Source organism: Plecotus auritus (genome assembly GCF_963455305.1).
Source record: "Plecotus auritus genome assembly, chromosome: 4".
NCBI classification, from domain to species: Eukaryota; Metazoa; Chordata; class Mammalia; order Chiroptera; family Vespertilionidae; genus Plecotus; species Plecotus auritus.
In genome coordinates this window covers 188,954,359-188,966,504 of record NC_137775.1, presented here as the reverse complement: position 1 = coordinate 188,966,504, position 12,146 = coordinate 188,954,359, and the positions used below count along the sequence as shown (strand labels likewise).

Genomic DNA, 12,146 nt, shown 5'->3' with positions numbered 1-12,146 from the left:
CCCAAATTTCCTTTGGCTCAAAAGTCTCCCCGGAGGCGTTTGCCCGTTAGGATGTCGACTGTTTTATGTCACTCCGCAGCCTGTCGTTCACAGAGGGTTCAAATAGATCATTTTGTGTTTAGAGCAACCGGCTGACGTGATGCCGAGACCGTGGGTGAGTGCTGACTGCAGTGCCCCGGGACTGCAGCCGCCCTCCGACCTCGGACGGGAGTCGCTGACCAACCAGCCGCCCCGCGAAGCGCAGCTGCTCCGCAGAGCCCAGAGCAATGCCCGGCCTTGCGTCGGGGTGTGGAGGGAGGGCGGCCTGCGTCTGTTCTGAGGCAGCGGGCACGCAGTAGAAGGGTATGTGGAGTTGTCTCTTGCATCCGCCACAGTGCTTTCCCGACGCAGCGGAGACCTTCAATTCCGATAGCTTCCATCTCGTCCTTCGGGGTCCCCGGGGCACCGTTTCTGTTGATACATGTTGGCATGGCTACAACAGGGCTGTTTTTTCCTTCCATGTGATGATGTAGCATCCAAGTCAATAACGAGGAGCTAACAGGTCGAACACCCAGGTCTCCTTTCCACAGCGTGATCCACAGACGTTGCACGAGTGACGCTGGCGATGGCAGGGCTGGGGAGTGTGGCCTCGCTGAGTTATGCACATCCGGAGAAACCATCCGGACGGCCTCCTAAAAGCCTTTTTTATTTGATGAACCACTTCCTTTCTGTTGCTACACATCTCACCAGGAACTTTATAAAAAATATAAATTTTTAGTGGATTTCAGAGAGGAAGGGAGAAGGAGAGAGAAATAGAAACGTCAGTGATGAGAGAGAATCATGGATCGGCTGCCTCCTGCACGCCCCCTACTGGGGGTTGAGCCCATAACCTGGGCATGTGCCCTGACCAAAATCTAACCTTGACCTCGTGGTTCAGAGGCCACGTGGGCCAGGCTCACCATGACCTTTTCTTCGGTCAGGAGGACACGTCAGAGAGAAGGGTGGTGTCCTCTGTGCAGTGGAGAAGGACTCCCGTGGACAGAACGCCCGGTTCGGTCTGATGAGGAAGTTAAGGCTTTGACAGTGTATCTATGCCCCCACGTAGCTTGTTCTTCAAACAGCAGTCTGTCTTGTTCTTACGTAGAAATGTTTATGGATATAACTTACACATGTCATGACCATACAGGATCTGTTTCTGGTCATGATTAACTTGAACAATTAATTTGAATAGCTATTCCACTGACCGTTTTATTAGCAAGCAAGCACCACACACATGTTTAACGGGATGGCTCCTCAGCCATCGCCCTGAGCCAGGAGGTTTGTAGGTTTTAGCCTTCCAGTCGAGCGATGTCCATTAAAGGGCTGCTTAGCTCCATTCAAGGGTTGGTTGGTCAGCGACTCCCGTCTGAGGACAGACCTTGCCCAAGAAGAAAGCAGACTTGGAATACGTTTGTCATCACGGGATCTAACAGTAAGATGCTTTTCCCCTTAAACAACCAACCAACAGACAAAAAACAAGTGCTTGCTTTTTACTCTAAAGCATTGTGTATTGATTGGAAAATCTAGAAAAATACACAAAATAAAAATAATCTTGGTCACCTGCCAGGATTAGTTATTTGAAAGATATTATAATATAGTTCGAATAAAAAGTATTGAATGATCCCTGTGTCCCAGATATCATAGAATAATACTCACTTCAGAGATAATAACTTACTGTCCCACAGCCGTGTGGTGAGGGTGCTGTTACTGAGCCGCGTCTCAGATGAAGAAGCGGAGCTGAAGCATGCAATTGTTGAGGACTCTACAGATTGAAGCCAAGGTTTTCGACGTCAAAGTTTGCGTTTTGAAACCATTATCAATTCTTCTCATCCTTTTCTGCACAATATTCTTCCCTCCTTTAGCCTCTCCCTTCTCCAAATTGGATCACAGCAATTTTTTTTATTGATCACATTTTAATTTATTTTGAGAAACATATCCACATATCCTTAAATATTTTCTGCAATGTGGTTTTCTCCCGAAAATGTGTTTTTAAATCTTTATTGTTGAAAGCATTACATATGTCCTCCTTTCCCCCCATTGACCCTCCTCTCCACCTGCCCCTGCCCAGGCCCTTCCCACCCTGCTGTCTGTGTCCATGGGTTATGCATATATGCATACAAGTTCTTGGGTTAATTTCTTCTCAGCCACCCACCCACTCCCGCCTTCCCTCTGAGGGTTGACAGTCCGTTCCATGCTTCTATGTCTCTGGGTCGATTTTGTTCATCAGTTTATTTTGTTCTTTAGAATGGCTTTTACTACCCATAGCTCACCTGGTTTAACCATGGCTAATTTAATCTGTTTCCTATTATTGCTATTTAGGTTGGCTCAACTATTTGCCTGTTAATAAATGTTATATGATGAACATCTTTGCACATATTTTTTTATTATTTCCTTAGGATAACTTTCTAAATAGGACATTTCCAGCTCTAAGGAGAGCCCATTTTAAAGGCTTTAGAGACATTTAGGCAAATTACCTTTTAAATAATTTATACGGATTTTTATTTGTACAACAATACGTGAGAGTGGCCGCAAAACTCCACAGTACACAGGACATGCAATTAAAGATTAGGAGGATGGGAAATCAGCAACTCACTGTACGTTCAATTTAAATTAATAGGGTAGAGGTCCATTGAAAATCTTTATTAACATAGCTTGAAAGGCTTGCTTTTCAAAGAAAAATTAAGGAATTTAGTATCTAAAAATACAACTTATTTTTCTGTGAATAAAATTTCACGCAGAAATGTCAAAAAGGAAGAAGGAAACCGTGAGTCTGTAACTAAGGTGATGAGATTAGAACAAAGTTTATTTTTTATTTTATTTTTTGAAGAGGGAACATGGGCCTTCTTGTGAATTCTTGTTAACATTGTTGAGTCTGATGATTGTACTGCGACTGTGTTGAAGTCATTATTTATTAAAAACACACAATAAAGTTGTAACAAATGGAGGTGTTAACACAGAGCTGAAGCCGTGAGGCACAGCAGCTGGGACATGCCGGGTGGGACCGGTTAGAGCTCGTGTTTGGCCTCAAGTTCTGCTTCCTCCTGTGTATTTCTAATTGTTGATAGCGTTACCGATGTCTCCCGTTACCCCTCTCATTCCCCTCTACCCAGCCTCTACCCACCCCCTCCCCCGGGTCTTCACCACCTGAATAAAGCTTATTTCTTAAGAAAAGCTCTTAACCCTCTGAAGAAAATGCGATTAGATCCCCATCTGGGTTTTCAAGGGTGAAGAATCCCGTTGGGAAGTGCAGTGCCCGCAGGAGCTGGAGTTCAGTGGATTTCCAAGGACGAAGGGACGAATGGTGAGAGCAGGAGTGCGCTTTTACAGCTTAGGGCTGCTTTGGCGAGGGGATCCTTGTTCTCTGCTGTCCTTCAAGCTGGACGTGTGAAGAGTCCGTATCTCTGTTCTGGCTCAGGCGGGACCTGCCCGGGTCTCCCCAGGTGGGCAGACGGAGGCTGCCAGGCTGTCTGGTCGGTGGGGGTGACCCGGCCAGGACAGAGCCTGGCGTGACTCTGGGAAGATGCGCTCCTAATGGGAACTTGACGATAAGGCCGGGTGCTCCGCGGGGAGCCCCTGGGAGCTGGAGCAGGTGTGAGGAGCCCATTATTCCACACTTATTCTTGAAGTGCCAGATGTACCTGGGACTTAATAAGCATCAATTTCCCACAATGCTCTGTGGTTTGCATTTCTCCTCCTAGCACTCCAGTGTAACGTGTGCGTGACTCTAGGTTTAAATCACCTCGCGAGGCTGAATGGTTTTTGAAATAGATGGGTGGTCATTGGAAGGGGTCAGGGGTGAAGGGGTCGGGGAAGGAGCACCGTTTACGGACAGGTGTGCTCCATTGCCAGCTTAGAGCTGCGTGCAGACGTGGGTGCGGCTACAGTCCGTCTGATCGTGCTCCCCGGGGAGGCACGTTCGAGGACTCCAGAGGCCATGCCAACAGCGGAGACCCAGACAGCAAGGGAGGGAGATGGTGTTTTAGAGCATTTTCTCTGAGAGCCTTCAAAAGCGTGGCAGCTGATAATGAGACTGTTTCTATAATCAGAGGGTACACTTTTCAAACTGTACTTTGTGCCTCCAGGGGCGAAGTTTGAAACAGATCGTACTGTTTTAGTTTCTCCTCTTACTCTGTAACTAGTAGCACCCCCCCCCCCACCCCCTAGACACCCCTTCCTGGCTCTTCGAAAGGAGGCTGAGGGCTACTCTCGGTTCCTCACGGCAGCCCTGGGCAACCAGCTCGCTGAAAAGCACACAATTTAAGTGAAACATCCTGGATTGTAGCTGGGCATGGCGGGGGTGCTCTTTACATGGGAGACACTTGGAAGAATGGCTCCCAGAGAAGTGAGGTTCAAACCAGCTCAAGCCAGTAGACTATGGGTAGCAAATTGTAGGCTGTGAACTTTAAATATATATATTGATTTCAGAGAGAGGAAGGGAAAGGGAGAGAGAGATAGAAACATCAACGATGAGAGAGAATCATTGATCGGCTGCCTCCTCCATGCCCCCTGCTGGGGATCCAGCCCGCAACCCGGGCATGTGCCCTTGACTGGAATTGAACCAGGGACCTTGCAGTCCGCAGGCCGATGTGCTATCCACTGAGCCAAACCGGCAAGGGTGGCTTTGAACTTTTTAATTAAAAAATGAATAAGAGAAAACATTAATATGAAATTTATAGAAAATCAAAACTAGTAGAATAGTATCACTTACTGATTGATGGCTGGGCTAAATCTTACAAGGTAAAACATCTATTATGTCTCTCGTTTAATTCTCTAGGGGAGTTTTATTTTTCTAAACCAAGACATAAATTCCCCCCAGACTGCCGAATGATTTCAACTTAGGCACAGCTGAGAGTCTACCCTCACAGTGATGTTTGTTCGTAGGAGGAATCGGAAGCCGTCAGCAAAGTCTGGGATTGGAGACAGCATGAAGCCAGCTTCTGTCTGCACTGTTTCCGAGGCAGGCTTCGTATCTACTTCTAGCTTTAGCATAACTTATTAATATCTGTTGAAATCTCCTGACTTTCTTAGAGTGAACAATATAATACTAGGTCAGAGCAAAGTATACAATCACCTCCTTTTTATATAACTTAAAATTTCCCCCCCAAAAGGAAGAAAACGAAAATAATTTCTTATCAACTGAAGATCAGAAGTTAGATTTTTAAAAATTTTATTTATTTATTTATTTATTAAAATATATTGTTACTGATTTCAGAGAGGAAGAGAGAGGGATACAGAGATAGAAACATCCATGTTGAGAGAGAATCCTTGATCAGCTGCCTCCTGCACGCCCCCTACTGGGGATGGAGCCCGCAACCCGGGCCTGTGCCCTGACCGGGAAGCGAACCCTGACCTCCTGGTTCCTTGGTTGATGCTCAACCCCTGCGCCGCGTGGCCGGGCCCTGCCTTGGGTTTCTACGCTGAGCGCTGCACGGCGGAAGCAGAGGAGCAGATTTCGAGGACGGAGTCACGGAGAGAAGAGGGCAGAGCGGCTGCCAGCCTGGCTTTGTTCTTCGGTGGTCACTCCCGTGACTTTGTCTTTGTCCAGTCACTCCTGGGAATCGCCTTGACCGCGAGCAGGAGCATTGAGCTCAGCCTTGCATTTTTTTTTTAAAATATATTTTATTGATATTTTTGCAGAGAGGAAGGGAGAGGGATAGAAAGCTAGAAACATCGATGAGAGAGAAACGTCGATCAGCTGCCTCCTCACACCCTCCACTGGGGATGTGCCCGCAGCCAAGGTACATGCCCTTGACCGGAATCGAACCCGGGACCCTTCAGTCCACAGGCCGACGCTCTATCCATTGAGCCAAACCGGTTTCGGCGTCAGCCTTGCATTTTGGAATACAGGTAGGAACTCCGAGATTCAGTCCTCTCTGAGCTGCGTGACTTCCACCCTTCATTCTGTGAGCGGTTGTAATTTCGATGTCGTCTCTGGGAATCCAGGAAGTAAAGCGTTGACAACCCAACAGGAAAGTAAGGCCTCTGCGGTTGCGTCGGTCCCCAGCGTTGATGCTTGTCGCTGTAGATTGCCTGTTTATCACGTCTTTGATTTGAGAAGATTGCTTGCTCTGTTTGAAGCACAAACTGGCATTCCCACATGGGGAAGCAAGATGTACAATTTCTAAGTAATAACACAGTTTACTCATTTTTCTAACACGGCACCATGCAAATGATGTCTTCTTAATTCTGCCTGTGAATTTTTCATTTTGCAGTTAGCACATTCTCTTCTCAAAAGCTGGCTTAGAAAACTCAGGAAATGAAGTGTTTTTTCTTTCTGAATTGTTTAATTGAAGTGCAAAGAACTGTTTATGGTGCTGTAGACTAGTTTTCCAATTCAAGAAAGCTTTCTTCGTGATACGTGTTAGTCGTATTCGCTTGTTCATATTCATAAGTGAACAGTAAAGGAGACATTCTGTTGTGACTCGTTTTGTTTCATCGTGGATAATAAGAGAGCCCTGCTCAGCTTCATTCCCAGTCCTTAAATGGCCCGACTTGATGCGAAACCAAAGATCTCTGACTAGACGTACCCTGGATGTGTTTTCATGGAAAGGGACAGACACGTTGTTTGCATAACGTACAGTGCTGACAGACCATCTTATTTAAGGTGCTTTTCAAGAATCTTTCCTCCTCCAAACTTTACAGTTTAGCAGGACTATTTCCCAGCCACTCTCCTGGGCACACAGAAATGGGTAAGACGTGATTTCTGCCCGCGGGAAGCAGCCCGTTGAGTGAAGGAGTCATGTGTAGGCGAATTCCCACGAGCAGGTTTTAGGGATTGTTGCTGACCTTGCTAGGGGGTACGGATGGGGGTGGGGTGGGTGGTTCAGTTCACCTTGTGGAGGACAGGAAGGGCAAGAGACAACGCTGTGGTTTCCTTTATAAAATCCAACATGTCTTCCAGGTGCTGACTGATGAGCCGTTGGGATAGGGGTGGTATTTGCAATTGAGAATATTGATGAGGTTTTCTAGGAAAAGAATTTAAAAGACAGAGATGAATGAACTGAAGGTAGAATTCCGGGGCAAGAAAGCAACCTTCATAGGACAGTGGTTGAAGAAGAGTCATCTAAAACGATGGTTTTAGCACTCCGGACTGCAACTTACTAGGTTGTGAAATCAACATAGTGGATGGGAAATCAATACAGTTGCTTATAGACAGAATTTAAAAAACGCACATTAGCAGAGAACAGGAAATATCGGTGTGTAGGCAGTAGAGGTCATTATTGTTTTGTGAAAGAAGTTATGAATAAAGAACAACCTTTTAGCTTTGTGACTGGTTGGCTAGGAAGTAAAAATAGTAACCAAGATTTTCAGCTGGCTGCCTGGGAAGATGGTAAATAGAATGTGAAAAAATAAGGAAGAAACCTTTTTTTTTTTTTTTTTTTGGTAGGAAATGGAAAATTTTATTTTTAAAATATATTTTCATTGATTTCAGAGAGACAGGGGGAGAAAGAGAGAGAGAGAGAGAGAGAGAGAGAGAGAGAGAGAGAGAGAGATCAAAGATGAGAGAGAATCATTGATTGGCATTGATTGGCTGCCTCCCACACGCCCCCTACTAGGGATTGCGCCTGCAACCCGGGGGGAATCGAGCTGTGACCTCCTGGTTTCTAGGTCGATGCTCAGCAACTGAGCCCCACTGGCCAGGCAGGCAGGAACATTTGACGTGACCGCACTGATGTCATGTCACATAGTCAAGTGACACGATTGGCCGGGGATTCAACGCTGAAGACGGAGATGCTTAGGCATCGTCGGCACGGGAGTCGCGGAAGCCGTGGGGATGCCCGAGCTTTCCCTGAGAGCTGGCAGGTGTGGACCCGGGACACCCGTGCGTCAGACACAAGGCGATGCGGATCCCCTCCCCACACCCAGCATTTCTAGTGGTGCCCCCGCTGCGCTGTAGAAACTCTGCCGCGGATCCCGGGAATCTGTAAGGACAGAGACGGCACTCCGCCCAGGGACTGGCCGTGGCCTGGCGCCCACTGTCTTCCTGGCGTCCATCCTGGTGCTCTGGTGTGTCATCCTCTCCCGCTGCCACCGTCGGCGAAGGGAGAGCCTCGGGTGAGGTTTGGCACCTTCCCCCCCACAGAAGGGGATGCGCCCCCTCCTGATGGCCAAGAGCCCTGAGGGGTCCCTGGTGGAGAGCTCACCTGGCGTGTCTGTGTCTTCTGCTCCTCCCCGTGTCCCCGTGTCCCCGTGGGCGTCTGTGGTCCATTCGAGACCATTCTTTTCCCAGGAGCAACGGTGCCGCTGCCGTTGTGGGCCTGTCAGGGGTGGGCAAACTTTTTGACTCGAGGGCCACAGTGGGTTCTTACACTGGACCGGAGGGCCGGAACCAAAGCATGGATGGAGTGTTGGTGTGAACTCATATAAATTCAAAGTAAACATCGTTACATAAAAGGGTACGGTCTTTTTTTTTTTATTTCAATAGTTTTATTCATTTCAAACATTTTAACAAGAAGAATGTAAACACTAATTATTATCATTTGAAACTTCAAAAAATGGAGGAATCATAGCACAATAACATACCTTCTATGGAAGATGGCAAAGGCAAAATAAAATTACCTAACAAAGGAAAGGTACAAAAGCCTTTCAAATTAAACTTAAATATAATAAAATAATTTAAAACTAAAACAAATAGAAAAGAACAAAATGTGTAAACAGTAAATTAAACATTTTCTTTAGTGCAACTTCCAAATGATGCCCGGGACGTAGATGTAGATGGCCATGTAGACTGGGTTGAAAGGTTTTTGGTCTTTAAAACATCACCTTCAGTGGGAACAGTGTTGTTGGTCTCCTTTTTAGCTAATGCTCTGATCCTGTGCTCTCCAGGGGCGTGTCTCCCTCCATCACCACGATAACGTGTCTCCGCATTCCCAGGGTGATGTCGGGGGACGCGTCCGCGGGCATTCCAAGGAGCCTCTGGAAGATGGAGAGGTTGTTCCTTCTACTCAGAAGAAGGAGCTGCGGCCGTGTTTCCCGACGTTGCCATGTTAACACTGCTGCTGGTGAAGGAGCGGAGGGGAGAGCAAGAGAACCCTCCGCTCTTTCGGCTCCGCGGGCCGGATAGAACAGCCCAACGGGCCGGATCCGGCCCGCGGGCCGTAGTTTGCCCACGGCTGGCCTAGCTCCTACCTGAATCTTCTCTCGGGGGTTGACCCGCTTCTTCCTCACGCCTCCCTGGCCTCCCGAAGGCTTCCCACGCCTCTTTCCTGGAGTTTGGGAGACATTTGAACTCCTACGTCCCCCCTTTCCAGTCGCTGTCGGGAAGGTGTTTTTCTCCTGGTTCCCCCGGGAAGAATCCCGACGAGCCTCCTGGAAACGCATCGTTCGCAGCCGTGTTAGAACAGCACTTTGTCGAAAGCAGCCGCGTTAGGGGTGTCTCACTGCACTGCACAGAGCTGAGACGTGCAGGAACCACGGAGATGGGGAAACTCAAATGACGGCTGTGTCTCTCTCCCTGTTTCTCAGCCCTCGTTGAACCCTGGAGGGAGCCAGTCGTCCGACGTGGTGCTTCTGAACCACTGGAAAGTGCGGAACCTGGAAGTCCGCCGCGGCGACATCGTGTCGTTGGTGTAAGTAGCCCAGAACATACCGTGTGTTCGTAAGGGACGGCTCCTTCCGCCGGGAATCGCCGCGGACACCACATCGTCAGCTCTTAGATCAGTAGGGGCATGTGACATGGGCTGCGTTTAAAAAGATCAATTTTGAAATGTAACCATGCCATATAAAAGCGTTTTCCTTTTACATTGAAAATGTACCCATTGGTGGACCTGCTTGGATTTGGTGAGATGCGTTTAACGAAGTGTTGGTTGGAAGTTATTATATCGAAGACTTAGAGTACCTATGCTTGGTACTAGTTGGAGTTATTTAAAGATTTTGCGTCTTGGAAGCAACCTCTGATGCTCCTGTTTCATTTATTTGTGTAGGGACAAGATCTTTCTAGAATAGGACCACTGTGGCGTGAAATTCAGTGGCACGTCTACGAGTAATTGAACTGGAAAAAGGGTTTCGGAGGCTGGCAGGCCGGAGGCTTTTGCTTGGGACCAAAAGGTGGCGCTGTTTCTCTGTGAAAGGAGGACAGCCGGCCAGGAGCATCACTCCAGTCCCGTGCGGGCAGGAAAGGAGTAAGCGTGTGCGGGAGCCGCACGGGGGTATCATCCCTGGCCCCGCACGTGCTGGGCTGGGCGGGTGAGAGCTGAGATTTTCCTGTCTGTTTGTTTTAAAAGTGAATTCTCACGGAGAAGAGACTGTGACAGAACCTGCCTTATTTCTTCCGGTTTCAGCCACTGGTAAACGTGGTGCAGTGTGACTCCCTGCGCTGTGGGTCGGTGCCCTGGGGTAGCAGTTAACGGAGCCGTTCTTGTCATTTATTTGAACAGCAGTCCGGCCCCACCGCTGGGTGCAGGCTGAGTCTCGGACTGGGGGGCCGATTCCCGGCGGGCGATGTTTAGAATTGTTCGGCGAAAGCAAAACGGGCATCGACGTGTCCACGCTCGCCTCCGGCTGGTGCCCTTGGAAACAGGGAGTCTTTGGCCAGGATTCACGGGAGAGAGTGCGCACGGGGCCTGGCGAGGGCCTCGTGGAATGAACACGTTCGTTCGAGGGGCGATCTGGATGGCAGGGACCCCCGGATGGGGACTAAAAGCCCCTGGTGTCCTCGAGCGCTTGCTGCAGCACGCACCTCCCCCGGAGCAGGCGGAGCCCCGCTTGCCCTTAGGGCACTGGTTGGCGCCCTCCCTGGCGCCCTTCGGCGGGGTTGGCCTGGCCCAGCGCAGGCCTCTCCTGCCTTTGGTTGGCCAAGGTCACACCTCGCTTAGCCGGTGGCGGAGAGGACGCCCGCCGAGTGCAAGAGGTCACACTGTCCGCAGACCGTTGTTTCTTCCATTAGAAACTTGCTGACTGGCTCTAAGCAAGTGGATGTGAACAGGTGATTGGGGGGCGGGGAAATGACTCCTTGAAGTTCAGGGTTGCAGGGCTCATAAAATGACCCTGGCTTATCACAGGCTGCGGAGGGGAAGAAAAAATGAGACGGCTCTTCTGTGCAAACAGTAAAGCGGCTGGTATTTATTATATAAATTAATTTCCAGAGCAGTACATTCCAAGTGATGTTGGCGTGATAAACGAGCTACTTTGGCTGAACTGTATTCTAATGAGTTAATTATGTGCTATATCTGTCTTGTACAAATAACAGATTTTCCTTCATAATGCTTGTTGCTAGCAGGAGCTACTTATGGAGAAGAATGCTTAGTGATGGGCGTTATATTATTTAACAACTAATAATTAAGTAGTGAGTGTTGCTTTCCACACTCTTTAGCACGATGTAATACTATGGAAGATACCGTTTAGCCCGGCCGGCGGGGCTCAGTGGTTGAGCGTCGACCTATGAACTGGGAGGTCACGGTTCGATCCCCGGTCAGGACACATGCCTAGGTTGCGGGCTTGATCCCCAGTGTGGGGCATGTGGGAGGCAGCTGATCGATGATTCTCTCTCATCATGGATGTTTCTCTCTCTCTCTCCCTTTCGCTTTCTCTCTGAGATCAATAAAAATGTATTTAAAAAAAGATACCGTTTAAAGTATCAAATTTTGTGAGCAAAAGTGCTTTCTAAACATGTCTTTATATGTTTACATATTTTAGGGACTGCTTCATTTGACAAGATTGACATTGGTTTGATTAGTGCTCATATATACATTTAATTCATGTGAAAAACGGTATTTGCTGTTTTTACAAAATACATCAGCCTGGTTTAACTTAGAGAGTTGTCAGTGCTGCATTAGCATATCCTGTCTAAGAAATGTGTGACCAATCCAGGCATGCACGCCTAAATATTGAATTTATGGCTAAATGTAAAATGTATGAAATACAAATTGATATCAAGAACACATTTCATTGGTATGTAAGTAATCTTTGGAAACAAGATATCACGACAATTTGTATTTTAAATTATCTTGGGACATCACTGTGTGTATTCGGAGTATGTGGAGCTACAGAATTCTTCCACAATATTCTACGTGCGATTCTCGAAAACCTTCCGGTCTGCAAGTTCATACTCGCAGTGGGAGGGCTCCTGAACTTTGTACCGAACGCCGGTGAAGGGACTAACGGCGTCACTAAAAATGCCGGCACCTTAA

The 12,146-nt window shown here is 48.0% G+C and overlaps 1 protein-coding gene across 3 annotated transcripts in view; it reads left to right on the top strand.

Moving 5' to 3' along the window:
- The window catches only part of IMMP2L (inner mitochondrial membrane peptidase subunit 2), a 515,663-nt gene that overhangs the window by 37,505 nt on the left and 466,012 nt on the right, over positions 1 to 12,146 (top strand). For all 3 annotated transcript variants that reach the window (XM_080665429.1, XM_080665428.1, XM_080665430.1), the window contains one exon: positions 9,484 to 9,587. In XM_080665429.1, the coding sequence (XP_080521555.1) occupies positions 9,484 to 9,587 (104 nt within the window). The remainder of the gene's footprint in view (positions 1 to 9,483; positions 9,588 to 12,146) is intronic.